At 41.8% G+C, this 22563-nt stretch overlaps 1 protein-coding gene and 1 long non-coding RNA gene across 2 annotated transcripts in view; both read right to left on the bottom strand.

Annotated features, from left to right (window-relative positions):
- Window positions 1-2653: 2653 nt before the first annotated feature.
- The window catches only part of LOC109324129, a 24395-nt gene continuing 4485 nt past the window's right edge, over window positions 2654-22563 (bottom strand). The window contains exons 2-3 of the long non-coding RNA XR_002104855.1: window positions 5623-7108; window positions 2654-2668 (exon numbers count right to left, since the gene is read on the bottom strand). This is a non-coding gene — a long non-coding RNA (uncharacterized LOC109324129). The remainder of the gene's footprint in view (window positions 2669-5622; window positions 7109-22563) is intronic.
- Window positions 5727-18213, bottom strand: BNIP3 (BCL2 interacting protein 3). The gene is made up of 6 exons (XM_019556025.1): window positions 18087-18213; window positions 14152-14347; window positions 13236-13320; window positions 10484-10590; window positions 10226-10375; window positions 5727-8181 (listed from the first exon to the last, which is right to left on the bottom strand). The coding sequence occupies exons 1-6, from the start codon at window positions 18109-18111 to the stop codon at window positions 8130-8132; spliced, it is 615 nt and encodes a 204-aa protein (XP_019411570.1). The 5' UTR covers window positions 18112-18213; the 3' UTR covers window positions 5727-8129.

The following is a 22563-nucleotide window of genomic DNA, read 5'->3' as shown; positions in this document are numbered from 1 at the left end:
CTTCTAGCAGTGAAATGATTGGTGAGTCGATTTTTTAATGATTATTTTGTTTTGTCATTTTAAGTATATTAGTATTGGTTAACTTTCTAGGTCCCTTCCCTCTCTCTTAAAGCTAAGAATTTTTAGAGTATTGAGGCTGCAACCTTCTGGCTTCTCAGTTGTATGCTCCTCTTGAACAGTCTGTCTTTATCCTCTCAATATAGCAATAGAGAGGAATCTTGTAAATGTGAACTCAAGTCCAAAAGACATTGCAGGTGATTTTTCAGGAGCGCGAGAAACAGTTACTTCACAAGCCACGGACCTTTGTTTTTCATGGACATGGAGAACTGCTTTGGATACTGTGTAGGCTACTGCCTTGTCCCTGAAACGTGTGGCTCCTACAAGCAGCAAAACCAGTAGCAGAGAACTCTTCACAACCTATTCAAGAACCAAGGTTGGTGAAGTCCAGAAGCTCCAGTTACTCAAAATGCAGAAGCAAACACGGTAATGCAACGATTTGTATTGCAAAGGGCAAGTAAAAAATGTAAAAAACCATTTTCTTAATTACCTTCTCATCTTAAAAATATACTAGGACTTTTCTTCCAGAGGCTATTACCGTGCTGTGTGAAACTGTCTTGGGCTGCAGTGCAATAGAAATTATGCCTGTCAAATTTTCAGCCCAGAAACCTTTGCTGATGAGGAAAAGACATCTTTTCCACTCTAAAAGCTAGCTTTTGTGCAGAAAGTTAAGGAGTGGTCTTACTTGAACTGAGACAAGTAAGAACTCCATTCCCCTGCATCTAGGGATTAGAGGGAGGTGAGCAAGAGATCCTCCTTCCATGTTCAGAATGATTCCTATGTTGCTGCATAAAGCCCTAGCATTTGGTTTCTCCTGGAGTGGTTATATAGCTATCAGCCAACCAAGGAGAACAAGCAAGCAATCTTTCAAGCTTCTGAGGCCATCTAGCAGCTGGCCCTAGACTCAAGGATTTGTACTCTTTGGTTATAAGACAGTGGTTGTCAAACAGAATGCCACAGCACCCGTATTACTAGCACGAGAAAAACCCAGTGATTTCAGACAAGATTACAGTGTCAAAAACTAACCTGTGGTCTTTCTGAATTCTTTGCAACAGTAATTTGGTTTCCCTTAGTCCAAGACTTAAAGAAGTCATTGCAGGATTAGCCCTTCCATTGAAAGACACTGTAAAGCCTTCACTCAGACTGAGGACATGCCACAGAATTTCAGAGTTAACTGTAGCCAAACAATTCCTTCTCAACAGAAATGGATCAATTTGTAACTGGCCAGCTGTGAGAGAATACTCTCTCCTACCAGTTGTTAAAATCTTTGCAGAGTTATCCAGGTGTCAAACACATTTTATTTGGCCTACCATATTTACGGATATGATTTGCAAAGACCTACTCTCAAATCGACTTTCCGTATAGTGGTACTCCATAGCCTGTTATTTCCATAGCTGTTGACATGAGGGTCAAAGCCCAAGTTTGGTTTCCCAAAACGTGCCTTCAGAAATTCCTGAGAAGTTGAACCACTTCGAGGTACGACATGATGCAATATTGGGTGATATTCCTGGATCCCATCTAAATGACCATTGTCAGTTCATTTGTACTTACTGGCCAAAAACTCACCCTATTTTCATGCTAGACAAATGATTCTCCACCAGGATCCTGCAATATCCCAGGGTAACTGCGAGATCCCTTTAAGGGTGCTCTGGGACACTGCACAATATTCATGTTGATGTGCAACCACCTATACATTATTTCTCAAGATAAACCCAGAGACTTCAAATAGGATTTCACATAGCATCAAAAACTTTAAGACCTGTTGTAGTCTTTGAATTCTTTGCAACACAAGAATTTTTCTAAATATTTTTCCAAGAAATGAGTGAATACTCAGGGAATTTTCCAAGGGGTGATTTGAGTCTAAAAAGTTTGAGAACCACTGCACTATGTCCTCATATACGCACCATGAAAGCTAGTAAAGAAAGGCAGAGTATACGTGGAAGACAAAGTTGCAGAATCTAAGAATCTGCATCTGCTTAGGTCTCTTCAACAGTCCTAGCAGTGGAATGTTTAATCAAAACATTGTTTTTCTGGAAGATGAAGTAACTGTCTGCATGCATTGCTTTTAGTCGCAGGTAGTCACAGGGCTTACTATCCAGCCTCCAAATGCCTAAGGGGCTGTTTCAGGGTGTCGGTTGTAGCTGCGTTGGTCTAAGGGCATAGGCAAACACAGCTCTTCGGGTAAATGCAGTATCTTTTATTAACTGACTCAAATAGTTGGAAAAATTCTTCTTAGCAAGCTTTCAGGCATAAACCCTTTATCAGGCAGAGGAAGCATCTGTAGATGGTCTGTGCTGTTCCTGGACGGAGTAGGAAAGCAGCCAGAAGCCAGTACGAATGCAAGAAACCCAGTCAGTTAAAATGTAAATTGAGGTGGTCAGTAGAGAGACAGGTGGAGGGAGAAAGGGGTAATAAATGTAGCTGTAGACAAAGGATAAGACAGACAAGATATGGGGGGGGAAGGGAACCATCAGCCAAGGCCATCCCCCATGTGTAAGGCCTGAGTAGCAAGGGTCGTGCTTATGAACTGATTGCAGATACAGGGTTTGGGGCATTAGTTGCATTGTAGTGTTGCACCTGGAAGTCATCAGAAAAGCAGCTGCAACATATCCTGAAAGGGAAGGGAGATGGCTCTTCAGGCAGGGCTCAGGACTGACTAGGAAGGGAAGCTTGGGAACTGAGCAAGAAAAATGCTGCCTCCTAATGGCTTTGGGGAAACAGCTCTGAACAGTCCTTGTAAATGAATGCAGTTGTACCAAAGAAATACCCGAGTTGTATAATCAGTTCTCTTCATAACTGCCAAAGCCTTGAATATCAGCTAACTGCTTGGGATAAACTAGGCAACAATATAAAAAAGAGTCAGACCAATCGATCCATTGACTACAGGTTGTGACAAAAACCAGTACCACTTACTTAGAAAAATTGCAATAAACTAAACTGTGGACAGTAGTAGTGCTCACAGGAAAATTTATTTGCCATTAGAGGTTTGTTTATGAGTGAAGCTTAAGTGCTTTACTGAAGTGACCTAGAAATCACAGCTTCTCTGTGGCTGTCCCAGGAAAAGACAATTATCTGTTTTTCAAGGTTTATATTAAGGATGCAAGGAAGAGGAGAGGGGAGAAATGAAGTTCCCTTCCAGGCCCCCAGTGGCCCAGATGGCACTTCGAATAGCCAGAGAGACTACATTGCATCTACAAAAAATGCCAGATCTCTTAAATCACAGACACTTACTGCATCCAGACCTGCATGACCAACGCATAACAGTATGGATGTGGTCTTGTTAAGAAAATTAATACGTCTGGAAACTTCTGTACAAGGTGAGTAGTTCTTCTACAGCTATTGGAATACGCTTCCCAACATTTTGTTCTGAACAAATATCTTTGGAAGGGTGTGGCTGGACCAGACTATGGTTTAGTTATATATTTCGGGTTTAAATGTATTCATATTGTAATAATTTTGCATGCCTCACCTTCCCTGACTAGTCTGTACACTGGGAAATTGTATTTGGAATTGGAGCTGTGGAGATTAAATCAGCATTAGTCTCTTAAGGAACTTATACAGGAACTCAATGCCAGCTCGGATGCATTCTACTTGGAACACGTCGGAACAGACTCGATTAATCACGTCTACTGGAAGACTCCAATTAGAATGCTCCAGCAGCCTCAGCGTCACATGTATTCAGCGTCCCTGCATTTCAAAATAGTGGTGGGGCACTTTACCTAAAGTTTGGTGAATGAGTTTTAATTGAGGTGCCCCCACTGCCATTTTGAAAAGCGGGGTGCTGAATACACAAGATGCTGGGGCTGTTCTAATTAGAGCAGTTCTTGGGAGTCCAAGAGCCACTCTAATTAAAACACATCCCCTCCCCCCCCGCACATGTAAAGATGCTCTTAAATCTTCAGTTTAAGCTAGCACAAGCTCCAGTATCTTTTTTATGAAGGCCAATAACCAGGTCATCAGATGCCTGTAGCTGTGCTATCACTGAGGGCTGCTTTCACACCACTGCTTCTGTACAATCACAAATGGACTCTTCAGTCTTGAAGGTCATTTGCCACCTACTGTCTCATCAGCTTCCTGGTAGCAGGTGCAATGCATGAGAGTCCCTGCAAATGCAGACACTGACCTATATCTCCTGATAGCTTCTATAGTCATAAAAGTCTTTGGCACCCTGGCGAGCTCCAGTGGCTGCTCATAAACGCAATCTGATCTTTAGCACCTAGCTGCCTGGACCTTTTTTTGAGAATTAGGTGGTGTCACTGCTCCAATCTTAAAGAAATGCAAGCCAAAATGTCCAGTATACTGGAGTAGGCTAATTTCTTCCCCTCTACCTGCCACAAAATTATACTTGGTTGAGTATCTGCCAACCTCATGCACAGGTTTGGGCCCAGTTCCTAATCCTATATACTGAGGAACACTTAGACACCATTCTGGGGCCATAATTGTTTACCTGCATGTCCCCTTAACTCAGTCATAGCCCCTTTTCCTGTGTAGTCGGTTTCTGAATACCTGGTTCAGTGACATTCATTAGAAAAAACTACACATCCACTCCTCTTATGTGCCTGCAGTTATCCCATGCTGCCTGTGCCACAAGCTTACTAATCTTGAAAATGCTTAAAAAAAAAACCTGACAAATATCACTTTGAATCGAGCTCTCTCTGTTCCACATATGCACACTCCTGAGTAATGTTGCCAGCAACCCCACTAGAATCTGAGTGATTGTAGAGTATCTATCAACTTTCCTTTATCCATCATATCTAGGCTCCCTCACAAAGTGTTTCCTTAATAAGAATTCCCTACCAGAGCTAATAGGTCCTGCAAGCCTATAACCAACTCCCAGGGCAGCCAAGTGCTCTGAAATTGCAGGTGAAACCCATCCATAGGACACCAGAAATACTGCAGGGATGTGCCAGATGTCCTGGAGTTTGTCCTGTATGTCTGGTGTGCAGAGCTGGCTGCACTTTTTCCAGTTTCAGGAGGCAGCCTAGTGGAATACAGCAGCATGCCTGAGAGTGGGCATTCCCCCCACACCCTGACTAAGCATAGGTCAGATGGCTCAAAGCCAACCTGACCCATAACATGGTTCCAGAGTGCAGGGCTTAGCTCTCCATCCTGACCCCTCTCCCTGCCAGGAGTTTGGGGGATGCAGAGCCATGCCCCTGATTCTTAGGTCTTCCAGGCATGGGGGTGCCCTTGCCTGCGTTAGGCTATCTGACACGGTAGGTAAGCTCAGACCATTCAACAGCGGTTCTTACCCAGTAAATAAATTATGGAAGAGTGCTAAAAATCCTGAGAACCACTGATCTTAATGAATCAGAAAATACAGTTTACCCCTGCAACTGCTCTTAATCTAGGAGTAAAAAAGGATGTGGAAATGAAGCAACAAAAAAAGCAAAAACTGGTGGTGCCATGTGTGTACCAGTTACTTTTTGTTCCTTTTAGTTGCAAGCACCTCTGTGGCATAGAACCCAACACTGCCTTGGGTTGCCAGACCCTGAATTCACTTCGGCAACATAGTTGGGCTAAAAAGATTTTCAACCACACTTATTGTACTGTAAGACTCTTTACAGACTGACATTTTCCATTCACAAGCAGCACACTACCACATCAATACGTTCTTCTGTAGGAGGGTTTTCTTTGCTGCTGTTATGAAATAAGAGAATGAAGCAAAATACATTGCCTCACTTTTTATTAATGGTTGGTGCTTTCATACAATCAATACATAACAACAGTATTTAACTGAATGTTACCTCAGTGGTACCAGAAAATGCATTCAACAACACCTGTTAAACTTTTTAAAAATACCACTCTAATTAGGTGTCAGAATCTATTTAAATATAAGGAACTTTAATGCACTACATTCTTTAACATTAAAGCAAATCAAGAACTGTTAATTTAACACCACTGGAAAAGTGGTTTTAAAGAACACTGGCTACATAAAATGCAATATGTACATACATTCATGCAAGATGACTGGGACTACGAGAAAAAGTACCGTTGCAAGATATAGGTTTATTTGCTGTTGTCTACCAAAAATAAGAGACTTATTGGCTTACACCTCCTTTAAAAGCACCCAAAATAATTGGTGCTAAGTTATTACACAAAAATGCATTGATTGTTTTATTTGGGGGGTGCGGGGGGGCTTCTTGGGGACATTTATTTGACAGCTATTCAAATCTCAAAGTATCCTCAGTAAGTCAGGGTCAGGGTAATAAAAAGAAGTGGTTTAATTCTATCCTAATTTGGCTTTGGAATTACCTTAGGGGCACTGGCACTCCCTTTCAAAAACCTCAACTGGGGTTTTAATAATTAATGAAATTGTGTCAGGTTTTAGGTTCTCAGTTGCATCTATTTTCAACGATTTACTTTTTGATGGGGAAGGCTATTTAGAAGCCAAAGAAATCTGATTAATCTCCTGTTGAGAAGATTAATAAAATGTAATGAAATGCAGTACATTAGGCCCTCATCCTCCTAGTACTGCACGTGCTTGACTTCATACAGTTGATGAGTTCCAATGACCTTGACCAAACTGCTCTTAAGGAAGGTTAAGCACGTGTGTAACTGCAGTATTTGGCCCACGGGTTTAATATCACTGTTTTCCTTTGCAGCAGTAGATTATTCCCCTAGCTGTGATACTCCATCAAGGGTACAGCATGAACACTATTATATTATAGGGTGCTCACTGTTAATTCATAAATTGAGGCATTACAAAAAGCCATATTAATGTCAGTTCCATTCCAAGTACAAAAAAAGTCCTGACTTCCCCAAAAAAATGATAAAACCAAAGTAAAAAACAAATTTATTTTTAAATGATGATACTGCAAGCAGATGAAAGCAATGTGTATTGAGCTGGTTCAGACAGCGTGTGTTCATTCTGCACTATGGGGGTTGGACTAGATGACCTCCTGAGGTCCCTTCCAACCTTTATTGTCTGTGATTATAAATTTTACTTTTTTTTTTCCCCAATACTGATTAATTAGATGTAAATATCTGCAAAGTATTTAAAAGAACAGCACATACCATAAAAATAACCTTGACACTATCAAAGATTCAGCTTTCAGAAATTATTTTTCAACACTGGGGGAAAAGAAGATGGTGAACCCATTCTGAATCCACAAGAAAATATTTTATTTAAATAGATAAATCCTCCAAAGAATATGGCAAAGATTCTTTTTGTCCATTTCACTAAATGAAGATAAAACACCCGAATTAAAACAGGTTCTGTAAGTACAAATAAACACAGAAACAAACATGCTGCATGCTTTGGATCCATATAGGAACAAAACCAGCTGAAAAGGTAAACAGATCGTTTCCTCTTTTTCACAAATTGAAAATAAAAAAAGTTGTATTGTGCAAGAAGACACAGCAATGGGAACTTTAATTAAATTTGAAAATAAGAACAGCAACTGAAAAAGGAAATGATTCATTAGGCACGAGGGCCTAAATTTTAATTCAGACTTGTTGTGGACCAGACTGCAAACTTCACAATTTAAAATTTACTTTAAAATTTTAACTTTAAAATTTATAGAAGCTGAGCATCTAATGCGTCTTAACGTTTCGTGTCTGTTTTGTGTAAAATAGACAAATGACATGTTAAGTAAATGATGTGTCCCCTCAAATGAACCAACAACATTCTCCAAAATATTGTATGTAATGCCACAGCTTTTGGACTAACCCCTGATTGTCACGATTACTTTAATAATGGCAATATTTACTTTACAAAGTATAAAGAAACAGTACTTTGGATGGATGATTAGCTACATGACAGTCAGTACTATATATAAAAGCTAAGGTTCTTAACACTGAGTTCTTCAATTTTCAACAATGCCTCCTCTACATTACAGTAGATGTTAATCAGTCTGAAGCATGCTTAATGATCTAAAAATCATTGGCTATTTATAATTGGTTTCAGTGTCTCTTCTCCCACTCTACTACTAAACTAGGAACACAACATTTTACAAAACAAATGCACACAGGTTATGTAACCTTTACAAATTCAGAAGTTTCTGTGATTCACTGTTTTGTATTCCCAGATGGGTATCCCTGCTGCTTTGAGACCAAATTTCACCATCCTTTTAAAATGTGCTGGTTGAAGTTGTGGTTGTCAACCGTCTTCCAATGTAAATCCTTGAGTAGAAAATATTTGTCAGTGAGTGTTGCATTTAATTTTTAAAAGAATGTATAGTACATCAAGAATAATATTTTCCTCATCAAGTTACCAGCTATGTAATTTATGGTGGGAGCAATAGTACCTGCTAGAATTAAGACTGCAAAACAGTTTGCACTTAGAACCCCAGATTTCTGTTGTTTATGTCTTTGCATAGCTTTGTCCTGTAATGAACCCCTGATTTTAAGATGCAAAATAAATAGTTCTTCAGTGGCAGCCGAGCCCATTCAATTTCAATAGTGGAAAAGTCAGAGAGAAGTGAGACAAAGATCAGAAAGAGCTTCTGAAGCTATATAAAGTTGGTTATTAAAATCCATTTTCCCTCCCCCAAAGTTGTTATCCACATTTTCTCATTTGCTTCTAAACATCTCATTGATAATGTCTATCTGAGACACCTTTTAACATCTGATAATTCATTTTTCAAAGTACGTTTTCACTGCTGTTCCAGATTATCTTTGTTATATTGTTTGCCTTTCTCATTCTGAAGAAATGACCACTTGGAGAGACTACCATTTTGACCTCCGTTAAACTTAGCATTTTATAAAGAAGCTGCAAGATGTGATTTTTTTTTTTTTTTTAGTAGTCTGTCCTTCATTTGGCTAGAAAGTTCCAAGGTCACAGCAATGCTGAAAAACCACGTAAGAAGTACGGGCAGTGTTAGGATTCCCCTCTCTTTTTGTAAAAGACACGGACTAGATTTTTCTTATCAAGTCTCATGCAGTTAACACAGCCATGCTTTATTTCAATTTATACAGTCAACTCTGTGGACTAACTTTATGTCAACTTTCAACATATATTTAAGATTAGGAATAAAGTAATGAATGAGATCTAGGATTTGGACAGGATAGTTAATTGTACCCACAGAGCTCCAGAAGCCTGTGTCCCTTTGAAATTAAGGGACAAGTAGTTCAATCATGCCATAACCACTGTGTTGCATGTCTAAACTGAAGGAGGGAAGGGAAATATTGTCAGGGAAAGAATTCTTAGAATAGTATCAGTAGCACTGGCATACTTAAGTTACTGAGTCTAGCTGTGATGCCATGTTCAACAGTTTTACAGGGGGGCAGCTCATTTAATTTCCTTGCTAATTTAGTGGCGTGAGATGAGATGAAGGCCTGTCACCTTGTGCAAGGAACAAGTTTTACTTTGAGTTATTTAAAATACTCTCTCCCCAAAATATATGGCACTCATTTCTCTGCCCCTTAGAACTTGGCTGTGGGAAGAAGATAAGAGGGACTGCTGGGAAACACAAACTGGTCTTCCCTATTAGCCCTGCAGAGAAAGACATGATAGTCCAGAATTGCATCTTTCCCTTTACGGAGCTACTTCTGTATCGTTGCTGAAGTTCTTACTAGTGCATGGAGCCTCATTATGGATGGGCCTGGCTCTCACACAAGACTCCTTGACCTCTGTATTGACCCTTAGGAATTTGACAGGCTTAGGAAACAGACCCTAAAGGCAAACCTCAGCCTGACTGGAATAAGTGAAGGCTAATCTCTTTTTCGTAGTTTCTCTCTTGTGGGTAGTGGTGGTAGAGAGGAAGATTCAACCCAATGCTGACAAACAACCCCATTGTTGGATAAGATCACGTGATTCTTAAATAATATAAAATCCACCACTGTATCCCCTTTAAAATTGGTTTCTAGGTGAAAATTCACCCTTCAAAACAGAACAGAGTAGCATACATGTATACACAACTCCTAACTCCAGTGTCTGATGCATTTCTAAGCAGGTCTTCTAGGAATGAGAAAAGCATAAGGAAATTGGTTTATACAGCAGTGCTACAAGCAAACAGATAGGAAACCAAATAAATCAGGCCACTGATGATTTTTGGTCATATTCTGCTTTTTCTTCTGCAATAAAATAGCTCTAAATTAGTGGGTATCGGTTACTGACTGATTGGTCACTGTAAATCTATGCTGAAAGAACTGTGCTGTTTAAATTAAGACTGAGAAGCTAGAATGACACTGTTCAGAGAGGTCAATTTTTAAATTAAAAACTTACCCTAGGCCTATAGCAAGCAAGTGAGAGAGAAGCAAAGATGGAAGGAAAACCTTTAAAAACTCTGCTGAGAATATGCCCCCTTTCTTCATCACACTGGTGTTTCTCATGCTGAGAGTGGCAGTTCGACGAGGGTGTTTAAAGAGGAATTCCCTAGTTTGGGGGAGCAGAGGAAGAACAAATATTAAATAAATAAATAAATATTTCTCTCTAAGAAAATAAAAGCACTAGTAAAAGCAGCTTGTTGCTAAGGATACTCACTTTGGTGGGATGTTCTCAGGCCTGCTGGACCAATCCCATATCCAATCTGAATTTTTCTTCAAGAGTCTTTCTACTTCTCTCCTCCTTTCAAGAAAATCTTCTTCAGACTAAAACAGAAAATCATCCTCAAAACAGGGCACTGGACTGTTCTAGGACTTTGCAACTAACAAAAACCACCCTTCTAGAAACTGAAGCAACTTTCTGAACTGTTTTTCGCTAACAATCTAGTATTGTCTAAGTAATGTCAGCTCACATGATACCTTCACAATTCAGCTCTACCATTGCTTTCCCCCATGCTAATTCCCTAATGTGCATGTAGTGTTCATGTGTTCCAAAAAATCTTACAGTCTATCGCTTCCTTTTATATCAAGTATCTGCCTCAGGCTGGACCCTCTTTAGAAAACTTCAGTCTAAGTGATTCAGCTACTTCTGAGAACAAAGCCAAGGAAAAATGTATAATTTTTCCCTGTGTTAAAAAAGGTCTGGTGACTTGAAAGAAAAAAATCTGGCACTTCCCTGCTCCGAAGTAGTTTTGAAACTGAACAGAAGTGAGGTCTTTTCATCAGGGATGTGCCTTTTGCCAATTGATATCTGGCCAAGATAAAAGTTTATGAATAAAACTCAGTTCACACTTGCTCATATAGAAACTTAATAGAAAGTTCAGCAGCTAAAGTCTCCTCAGAACATGCTGAACATGTTACAGGCATGGAGGGATGAGTTGGATTTCCCCACAAATGCTGCTAAGTGCTATGGTAGGTCTTGGGAGAGCATTAGTACTGAAAGCAGGGATCTTGTGTCTCCTGCTCCCTAAATGTCTCCTACGAGGTTGAGACAATAGTAGAAGCTGCCTTACGGGATGCAGAGGTGATGATACAAGGCAGGAGAAGTAGACTACATGGATGCCAGGAAGGGAAACCGAGGGCCACTGGAATGAAAGAACTTCAGTACACAACTGAAAGCCAGGTGGGGGAAAATACAGGGACCAACAAGAGGAAGGTAGAAACTGAGACTATCTGGGGGGAAAAAAAGACAGAGCCAGGATGAGGAATCTAAATAGTGGAGCCTTGGATAGAGGAGAAAAGAAGAACTTGAACCTGCCGAGAACAAGCCTCTGAGACCACAGCACCCTCCAGATCTTGAAATAGAACCCAGGATTTCTGAATGTCGTCATTCCTCTTCTGTCAGCAACTATCAGTGAAACTCTAGGCAAAATATTTCAAGCCCCTTAATGCTGGGTCCGTACACAGAATGGCATCCTACCCATGGCTTACATGGTGAATCCAAAAGTTTCAGCAGGGCTGCTTGCCCACGTGGTTGTTGATGTGATATAGCATATGGAACTTTTTCTTTCAGTTTGCTTTTTTTTAGGAAATTACATATCCATAAACTGTTAAAAGAACATAATGTTTGCGAAGTCAGACGTGCAAAAGTTAGGAAATGCCAGAACGAAGGTTGTGTTTGCTTCTGCATGATACAGCATTATTACATGAGCGGGGCCTAGTTTTTCAAACGTCTGCTGCCTCTTGCTACTGCACAGGATGGATGTATCTAGAGATGCAGAAGGAAAGGAAAGGTGTCTTTATGATCTGTGCTTTATTTGTTGCTGAAGATACAAGGTGTGAAAGGAATGAGATGGGAATACAGGAAGAAAGGATTAAGATAACATAGTTAAAATAACAGAATGCTGCCCTAAAGAACTCTATCTGCTGCCACTTCAAGGGTTCCTGCGTAAAGTAAGTTAAGTCACTTCAGCCAACTTTTCAGAGAGTATTGCATAACAAGTATGTCTTGACTCTGCATCACTGATTTCTGTTGTAGAGAACTGATCTCCCAAGACTCTTCATCATTGCCACTTGACAACAGGACAGAAATACTGCAGGTCCAAACATACCCATCTCCACTGAAGCACTCGCACTTTTATCTAAGAACTACTTCACAGAGATTTTTTTTTCCACAAAATAACTAGTAAAGAAACTAAAGAAGCTGTGGAGACCTATGCTTCTAGCCTCCTTACAGCAAAGTGACAATAAAAAGACTTAAATATGAAGAAGTAGACTCAAAACATACATCTGTATTATATTTTTCATCTTAATCTTCTAGTTCCTAGCACTCCTCACAAATATAACAGTAATATGCAAAAATGGTTCAAAGAATAAGGGGTAAATTATCAAAGCAATATGCAAGAACTTAAATTGTCATTTCCAGTGAATAGGAATCACATAGCTAAATACCACTTTGTTGCTTCTAAAATGTACCTCTGAGGCTAGAATGTCTGCTAGACAGAAGCAAAACCTTTGAGGAATGCTACACTTTTTTAAAATTTGAAATTCACTCATTGTGAGCTGTTATTTAAAAACAAAACTACCCCTAATTATCTGAATCTGTGAAATACATAAGGCTGACAATCACAAGAACAGGACAAAACTTCTGCACTTGGAAGATTTCTGCATGACATTAGTGACTAGCAGTAGGCCTGTGTATATTGTCTTCCATGTTTGCATCACAAAATCTTTAATAGGTTTGAGGACTTCAGTCCCTTAGGCCTCTTTGAAAATCCCTTCTCATGTCTACAAAATGCCTATGCAAATCAGTGATGTAGAACTGTCCATACAAGGAGCACGATCTTACAGACTCAAAGGGATCACTGCCTAGTATAAAGTTACACAGCTGTTTTAGTTTTTCCAGGCTCAGTCTTGTATTTTCCAATACTAGTCTTCCAACTGTGACAATCACTGAATAAGCAAGCTTTTACCTGAGAGCTACTCTTTTCTCCACTGCTGTGACTCTCCATCTCAGAAACTTTGTTAATGTCATGAGGTGTCTGGGACCGAGGAGGGCTTTATAAAGAGAAGCACAAATAGAAAACGGTTTCATTAAATTATCTGTGCCGGTAGCATCTATAGGGTGAACTAAAAGTTAAAAAGCAACGTCTGCTGGACAGCTGCAGATTCTTCTTACAATCTGTCACAGCATGGGCAGCAAGAGCATACTGTAGGTGTGACTGCTACTCTGCCAGAATGGCATTGCCATTGCCTGACTATTTAGGATGGCAGCCGTCTCACACTTCTCCAGGCTGTGAAAGCATCACATTCCTTTTTACTAAACAGGAATTTGGCCATTAAATAATGCATCAGTGCAAAGTGCAACTGATGACCTTCTCCTGCAAAGTCAGTGAGCCCCAGCCTGAGAAGCCACTGTTGCAAGGTGTAGGAAATCTTCCATGGTCCTTCCCTTTATCATTTCTTCATAGTTTCTGGATGGACTACTATCCCATACAGCACCAGTCAGTAACCTTTTGCAGTGGCAGCCTAGACTAATCTGGTTTAGGTCTGTAGTAAGCATAAGCTAGGACACATTCACTGCTGCCACTGCCACTTCTCCCTGTTCCCTGACCATGGCATGGACAGTCTGCCAGGCCTGCAGACTAGATCCAATGGCTCTGTGCCAGGATCTGGCCCACAGGTAGTAGACTGCTAATTCCTGCCATATACTGTGTTCCAGTTTGTACCCATTAAAAAAAAAAATCTGTTCACTGTGGACTTTTTATATATCTGTGTTTACATACAGATGTAAATACAGCTGTATGTTTATACAGGTCTGTCTCTAACATACAAATACACTTGGAAAAGTACCTTATAGTAATCCCTTATAATAATGTATTTATTTACCTGTCACAACGTGAGCTCTCTCTTGAACTGCTCCTTCCAGATTCATGCTGGGCATCTAGGAGAATTTTCTCCATGTCACCATTGTAAATAGAAAGAGAGGCCGGTACTTGCTCTTGAGTGGTTGGTTGGATAGTGTTACTATTGCCATTGCCATTACCATTGCCGTTGCTACTGAAGTGCAGTTCCACCCAGGATCCTGCTTGGCACAATTAAAAATAAAACTGTAATAAGCCACAGATAAATATTGAAGGCTAAACAGCCGGATTCTCACATGACAATTACAAGTGTAACAGCCTTGCTCCTGCCTTCTCAGGTGTGACTAGACTCAATCTGCAAGTTATTACAAGTTAATAATAAAACTCTATCCTAACAGGCCTCCCAGCAGGATACAGTTTTAACCCTTTGAGTAAAGTATTTTTTAACATATCTGAACATATTTTCCAGCGGAAAAATATGATGATATTTATATGGTTTCCTATTTTTGTCACTCATCTGCAAAAATACTGAGCCAAAACCTACTGAATTCAAAATCAATCTTCCAATTGATTTGAATGCAGTTTTAATCAGGCCTTGATATTTTTTGCATGTTATGATTTTTAATAGTTAATGCACATTTGTGGGCAAGTGGCTCTGTACAAAGGGAACATAAAGTACTAAACTGTTCACTTTCCTCAGGGTAACATTTTCATGTGATGATCAAATGTACAGTGAAATATGGGCACAGTGCCATTAATGTTCCAGCTAAGAAACTTGAAGAATGTTTAGTGACTTGCTTAGGTGATATTGTTAGTAGGCTGACACGTCCTGCATATCTGATTCACGGGAAAAGCTTGCCAATACAGTGTCTTTTTCCATAGTCAGGCGCAGAAGTTTTTAGTTGCATTCTGTGGGATATTCCACTGTACGTAACTTCATGGCTCATTGCAGACAAAAGTCAGAAAACATGGTCATGTAACAGTAACTCAGTTTATTTGTGGTATTTTAGGATTGCGACCCTATTAGAGCAGTGCTTACATTTAACTTTAATGAAAACTGATATTTTTATGAAAGTGTCACTGTAAGGCAATACAGGGTGTCTGGCAACTTTCATCATCTATTGCTACATAAAAATATTTAAGAACAGCTAACAATCACATGATATGTTGCTTTGTCTTCTCAAAGTGTTTTCAATAAACATTACCACCCAACCACTCTGTAGACAGACTTGGGTTTGATTCCACATTTGTAAAATTGCTTTAATGAATTACAGCTATATTGTATCATATACATGTCAATGGAACTCATTTTTATTTATATATGTTGATGCAAACAAATTGATAATAGTAAAGATAGATGTAACATGGTTCTCCTCCTCTGAATTAGCTAGCTAATTAAAAGGTATATACCTACACAATAGGTAAACACAAGGGGGAAGACAGCAACCATGCTGTAAGGGATAAGTGAGGAAAGAACCATTCTTTGCTCATTTAAATTAGGGCTAAGAAAAGGAAATAAGGAACAGTTGAGAGAGGTCCAGACAGAAAGTGACATTGTTCAGGAAGAAATGAGACCAGGAGGAATAAAAGAGCAGCTTTTGTAGAATTCAAAACAGGAAAATTTAACCCAACAACTTGGGTGAGAATTTGATAGCTGTATTTTGAATAAATTAAAAGTTCGGTAGATAACAGCAAGAAGCCAACCCAAACAGTTGCATTGTAGATGACCAAGAGATGGTTTTAGCAACTTTCCTCTAAAATTTGGAAATCCACAAAATTCTTATCATGTAAATAATCTGGGATGCTAATATTGCCAATGGTGGGAGTAAGGGAGGGTCACTTTTGGTCTCAGTTATTGATTCTTTCCATCTTTCCGATTGGCTCTCCTACCTTTGACCTTTGTTATTTTCTCTGCAATTGTAGGTAGTCAGGAAATCCTGAAGTTTTCAGGAGTTATCAATGTGTGGGTTAAAGTAGCGCTACCCTGACCGGCCTTAGCTTGTGTACTTTCAGCACCTTTGAGCATATCATTTGGCTCCCATTCTGCCCTACCTTGCTCCAATGCCTCCTTGAGCCCCAGTTCACATTCTGCTCCTCTATTTATGTGCAGATATGAAAGCTTCATCTGAACTATTTAACTATTAAGAACAGGAAAAAATCTATTCCAATGATTTCTGTATCTGGACAGGACAAAGTCATTTGACAGTCAGCCGGCCGATTCCCCATAAGCAACCATCAAACAGTACAAACAGCATGTGCATACTCTGGTCATACTAGTCAAAGTGCCATAATTACATGTCAAAACATTACTTTTTTGTCGGAGTGCTAAGAAGTCATAAACATTTTTGATCAACTGTTAAAATGTCCAAATTGTGCCAAAAATTGAGCTATAGGTTAATTAATCCTCGTACTCAACAATGCGATTATTAGATCATTTATATATAAAGCTGACAGCACCTGTTGACAGTATTTACTATTGTAAACAATGTGACAGTCTTTTTGTAGAACTAATTATCTTCAATTTTTTTTTTAAAGCAGCATCAAGAACACCATCTTAATGCAAACCTAATACCCAAACAGGTCATCTGGTTTCTCTCAATAGTAATTACTTCACATTTTACCTCTAACTGCAAATGACTACTCAATTTCTCAGACTCACAGCAATGTCAGAATACTTATTCAAATGAAAAACAAGCAGTGATAATTAAGTGTTCCTGTGATTGGTTCTAAACTGTAAAAATATTTTTGTATACCAGTAATCGCTACGAAGTGCAACAGTAACTGTTAGGGGCACCCAAAACAATTGGAAGTCAAAAGTATTTCTCCGTTTCCTCTCATTTATATCAGCTAGGAGATCCACTTTAGCAGCCCCTAGATGCAAGTGCCAAGCACCCCCAGCTCCAACCAAGTCCAAGAGCTCCATCTTCTACCCAAGACGACATGATCAAGCTCTGCTTTAAAAATGTTAACCTAGGTCCTAGGATGTGTCTGAGGGCTTTTATTTTATCTGGAGAAGCCAAAGGAAGTTCCTCCAGACCAGTGGTTCTCAACCTAGTTGCTTTTTGAGGCAAGTTCCAGATGCCCATGTTTCTGCCTGTCCAAAGAGTTTTTATACAGCTCAGGTGCAGATTTCTCTATGTGCACCCACTCCTCTGAGAAAAGGATCTCTTGGCTGGCTCAGTGGGGAGCAGGGAAACAGAGTCATAATTCATATTAACACTAGGTATGATCACTGGCCAGTGCATCTCAACTCCCTTGAAACTGTCCCTCACGAGCCACTTCTCTCACAGGCTGAATATTGCGATTCAGACCAAACTGCTTCTGCGATCAGAGTATCTGGGAGCAGACCCAAAACAGCAAAAAAAGGGGGGCTAGGGGCGTTAAGGACTCTCCCACAAAGGCGTTCTCAAATCCCCTGCGAGGCCTGGATCCGATCTGCGCATGCGTAACAGAGGATGGCTACTGCCCACCATCAAGTTTAAGAAACTGCCAAACCCCCAGCTCTCAGGCAGGGGAGAGATGATTGCTTCCTGTGCAGACAGCCCTGCATAACTGCCTAGAAACCACAGAAAGAGGGCTGGAAAAGACCTTATCTAAGCCAGCATTTCTCAACCTGTGGGTTGCAAAAAATACCCGAAAGCGTCACGAACACATTTCAAAAACGGATCAACACACCTTAAAAACGGGCTCTCCTTTCGAGGAGAAAAGCGTGACTTCTCCCTCGCAGGCTGGCAGAGCCTGCCCCCAGGGATGGAGATGGCGCAGCCCGGCCCAGCGCTTTCCTCCCCCCCGGGGAGAGCGTTTCCTCTTGTCCAGCCCAGCCTCCCTTGCCGCCGCTGGACGCCGCTGCCCCTCGCTCACGCAGCACATTACGGAGCAGGGCGGCGAGGAGCGTCCAGCTGCCCCCGGCCCGTCCCTCCCTGCCCCGCCGCTTGCGGGGGTGGGCGGCCCCGCGCTCACCCTGCAGCTTCTCGTCCTGCGACATCGCGGCGGCTGTTGTTGTTGTTGGGGGAACGGCTCCTTTGGCCTGGACGATGACGTCAGGGAGCGGCCCCTCCTGATTGGGCGCCGCAAGATTCCACCCTCTGCGCGCGGTGACGAAACCGCTTGCGGGAGCGCTGGGTCCTAGCGCCCGACGGGTAATGAGCACCGCGTCAGCGCGGGCGGGCTGGGCGGGGAGGAGGAAGAAACACCCCCTCCCCCGGGAGCAGGACGCCCCCTACAGCGGTTGACTGCGGCAGCAGCCCGCCTCCCATTGGCTGACACCGGGAGGGGCACGTGGTGCTAGCGGGCGCCGTGACGTCATGGCCCCTGTTTACCAGGGGGGCCGCAATGTGACTCAGCCTGGTGGTAGCGTGACGGAGTCGAGAGAGACGGCCCGAGCCCGGTCCTCTTGTGGGTTCAAAAAAACCCCAGAGGCAAGTTTTATAAATCCTCCCTCGAGGCGGGGGGCGGCCGAGGTGAGGCCCAGCTGTTCCAGGTGTGTCCAGGGATCTCGCTCTTCTCGGATTTAAAAACAAACAAAATCCAATTTCCGGGTAAAAACAAGTAACCCCATATCCATGTTTTTCTGCGATTTAAATAAAACGCCACTAATAGGTAGATGTAGATATAGCAGTGTTGCATTTTAATCCTGGGGAAATGTGGATCGGGGTTACTTGTTTTTAACTGAAACTTGGGGATTTTTTTTTTAATTGGAGAAAACCGGGATCCCTGGACTCATAGCCTGTTCCTGGGCAGAGGTGCTCACACCTCCACTGAGGCATGAGGGACTGGTACCACTGTAGTCAGGGGGGACGCGTGCCCTCCCCAGTGACCAGGCAGCCCCCCCATGGCTAATCTCGCAGAACCCTGCAGCAAAACTCACCGACCAGGAAATGGCCCCCGTACTCCCAGGGGAGGCCACAGGGCTACATCTGGCATGCTCCCCTCCCCAGTCAGTGTTCCCACCTGCCCCTCTCCCCATCGCCTAAGTGGAGAGCACGGCTGGTCGGGGTGCATGTGCACCCCCTACACATTGCCAAGAGGTTTGAAGAATTGGCCCTTGTAAGGGTTGTGTTGCTGCCAAATGCCCCCAGGGCTGGGGGGCATGCACAGAGCACTCTTCCTTCCAGGGCTGTCTTCCTGGAGCTTCCCCGGAGTCCTCTGGGGTTTGGGGGAGACCTGGGTTAAGGCAGTGGGGGGGGGGGGGTGTTAGAGCCCAGCTTGTGGCTCCCAGGTCGTGGGTGCTCCACTGTACCCCCAAGGGCACTCAGGCTTTTCCAGCCACTCAGGCATTGCCAGGCAGGGCTGACAGAGGGCAAGGAATAATTAACAGGCCAAGTACAGACAGAAGCCCAACACTAAATTGATTCAGTCTTTGCAGGTTAATTTAAACTGCGTAGATTGAACTGAGAAGGAAGTGAACAGACAGCCTCCCTGCTGGGCTGGAGCAGACAGCTTGAATCTGGAGGGGATCTGGGACAATCCAATAAACCAATTTAACCTAAATCAGTTAGGGGTGAGAAAGTGCAGTTTGGGATGCCTGGAGGACTGACTAGGCACACAACACTCTCTGTCTGCATTAATCATAACATTAAATCAGTTCAAGAGGGACGAGTTCAGAATAGTACTTGATTTTCTGGGTTTGGTTTTGAAATGTTTCGGGAAGTTTAAACTGGTCTGAAGTGGTATGCATGTATAGACTCTTGGGCCACACCCAGACAAGCACGGCTATGCAGTATGTGGCACTGCAGACATACGACACATTCAGCTGTAGACACATACCACACACTCAGGGGAGAGAGGGTAACCCTTGGCAGTCTCAAGGTAAAAAAACACCTGCACAAAAAAAAAAAAAGTGGGTGGTGCATACGGGGGTAGCGTGTGCCCTCCGAAAACAGAGCCTGGCTGGCCGGAGCCACGCTCCAGCCGCCAGCTAGGCTCCGAGTCCCAGGATTGCCTCTGCAGCTCCAGTGGGCCCCCCGGACCCCATGTAAGGCTGAGGGGGCCAGTCCAGTAATGGCCCCAGCCTCTCTTACCCCACCTGGGGACTTGGCTGAGATCAGGATGCCACTCTATTTAACTATTTAATCTTTCTTCCTAGTCATTTCTTGTTTTCCAGATGACTCCCCCTCACTGAATTTATTTTTCCCCACATATACTGACTTGCATTTTAACGTGCTTGATCCAATTCTGTTTTCGCTTCTTCCCCGGACCCTTCAATTTCTTTGTCTTCACTGGTATTCCTAGCTTCTGGCTTAAGTTACTGTTTTGGGACTTTCTCTTATTTAGTCCCTTGTCTACAAAGTCCAAGACCAAAGCAGAAAAACATTTGCTCCAGAGGTAGTTCTGATTTGGACAAAGGCTCATGGAACCTAGAGGTTCATGTTTAGATTGGTCAGAGCTAAATCTTTCAGCCTAGAACTGCATAGCTATTTTTAGAATTGATAATTGTCTTTATCCCTCCATATTATTACTGCTGAATGGAACTGTGTGTGATACTGAAGTATCCATCCTCCTAACTGACTGGTGCTTTACCTCTATCCTTTTTTCTTTTTTTTTTTTAAATCTCAGCTGGACTGGGAGAAAAGGTTGTTTTCACATAACCTCTGAAATGTCATTCTAGAAGGAACCCACATGAAATTAGATGGATCTGATGCTAGAAGCATTTGTAACTTTTTTTTTTTTTTTCTGTTTTTTTTTGCACCGGTCCTGGAAGCACTGGAATACCAGGTCAATGCATGGAGTGGATGGAGCACGCTCCGGTTCCACCACCCAATACCAAAAAGAATCTGCTCAATATAGACCTGATTACTAGGGCTGCCAACTATAGTTACTGCTCACATGGGGTCAGCATCAGAGATACCTGGTATAAAGAGGGTCAGATACTGTTGTTGGGGTCACATATTAAGACATCTATGCACGGACCTAATTTATAACAAAACAAAAAGACAAGTATTACTATGGGAAAAGATTGTCCTTCAACAGCAATTCTGTTTCTGATTTTAAAGTGAAAGAATGAAAAAGCAAATTGATATTTTTTAATGAAAAATTACATCTTGAAATTGTTTCCTACCCAGAAAATATATTTTTTAGATATAGCTCAGCCATAGAAGTGCAGTTAGTTTTTTGGTGGTGATTCTAACTGCTGTAAGGCTGTTAGACTTACTGGGAAAGCAGGATACATCTCTGAATGGCATGGTCTGAGAAGGAAAGCTCAAATAAAACTGGTACCTAGGAAGAGAGATATACTCTAGCTAAAATGCACATGATTATATTTCAGTTGTTGAGAAAATAGAACTGTTGATACCTCAGAGGTAGCTTTATCTAACCAGCAGAAAAATTACCTTGGCTCATGTCAGGTCACTGCTTGTTAATTTGCACCAGTCAGTGGCTATTCCAAGCTACATTCCACTATCCTGCATGAAGCATCCTTTGTAACTCAGTTCCAATGTTGAAAAATTTGTGTCTGCTTTAAAAAAAGACATATGCATCGAAGGAATGAGATGGGTGCTTTGTTGTGACACTCTGATGGCTTTCATTAGAAACTGTTTAACTGGCTGCTCAAAAAAAGAGAGAAGGCTGAAGAGCGATGAAATGGGGCAGACGTTTAACAGGAAGCAAAAAGACCTAGAGGTCTGTTTTATTCCAATTTCTAGGAAATGGAAGCAAAGAAAGCCATCCAAATGACTGCAAGAATATTGAATTTTATGTCAGTTCTAGGATGTCAAATAGATATCCTATATCAAAGACAAAGAGTTTATATACCTAGGTGTAAAACAAGTTTCCAAGTAATATGACTCATATATAGCAAGATCCCTATTAACCAGGTTCATGTGAGCATGCCTTATTATATTATAAGGTCTCCGACATAAGGAGCTGGGTCCTCTGTGTTCATATATGCCCTAAAGTTGCACAGTGGGTCACCAGCCCTGATTTAATGCCTTTCAACACTAGTGCAGCATAAATTATTAATAATCTGGAGGAACTGTGTTTAGTTATTAATAACCTGGATCCAGTGCCCAGGGAGGTGGTTGTGAATCATTCCAATAACTTCAGTGGGCTTTTGGTCACACTATAATATCCCAAGCCGTTGATTCAGAGGGATACAGCTCTTTCACAGACCATGGCATTAGTCAAAATGTTTGTCACAGTTACTCCAATATATAGTTATACACTTCTGAATTAGCTATGGAATCAAGAGCCCATGAACCCCAGTTAGAGCAATGTTGTTTAGTCAATGAGCAGTAGTCATTCGTTGCGAGGGAGTGGGGCCTAGGAGCGGCCGTGAACTCCCTAGCGCCCCCTACCGTCATGTTAGGGTGGACTCAGCACTCTCAGAATCTCACCCACCATGACTTTGATGACAAATAAGTTGTATGGGAGGCTGCCTCTGTTCCCCTAGTTGACAGTACCGATGTTCCTGCCCCTACTCCAAAATGGGGTATCTCTATGC

This window comes from Crocodylus porosus, unplaced genomic scaffold (assembly GCF_001723895.1).
Source record: "Crocodylus porosus isolate Cpor-Errol unplaced genomic scaffold, CroPor_comp1, whole genome shotgun sequence".
NCBI classification, from domain to species: domain Eukaryota; kingdom Metazoa; phylum Chordata; order Crocodylia; family Crocodylidae; genus Crocodylus; species Crocodylus porosus.
Note: the sequence above shows the minus strand (reverse complement) of the source record. Positions and strands in the feature narration are given on the sequence as shown.

Coding starts and splice junctions, on each gene's coding strand:
- BNIP3 (XM_019556025.1), bottom strand. CDS start 18,111: ATGTCGCAGGACGAGAAGCTGCAGG. Junction 14,348..18,086: donor GCAGGACGAGAAGCTGCAGG/GTGAGCGCGGGG, acceptor TGTGCCAAGCAG/GATCCTGGGTGGAACTGCAC. Junction 10,591..13,235: donor GAGAAAAGAGTAGCTCTCAG/GTAAAAGCTTGC, acceptor TTTCTGTTTTAG/TCTGAAGAAGATTTTCTTGA.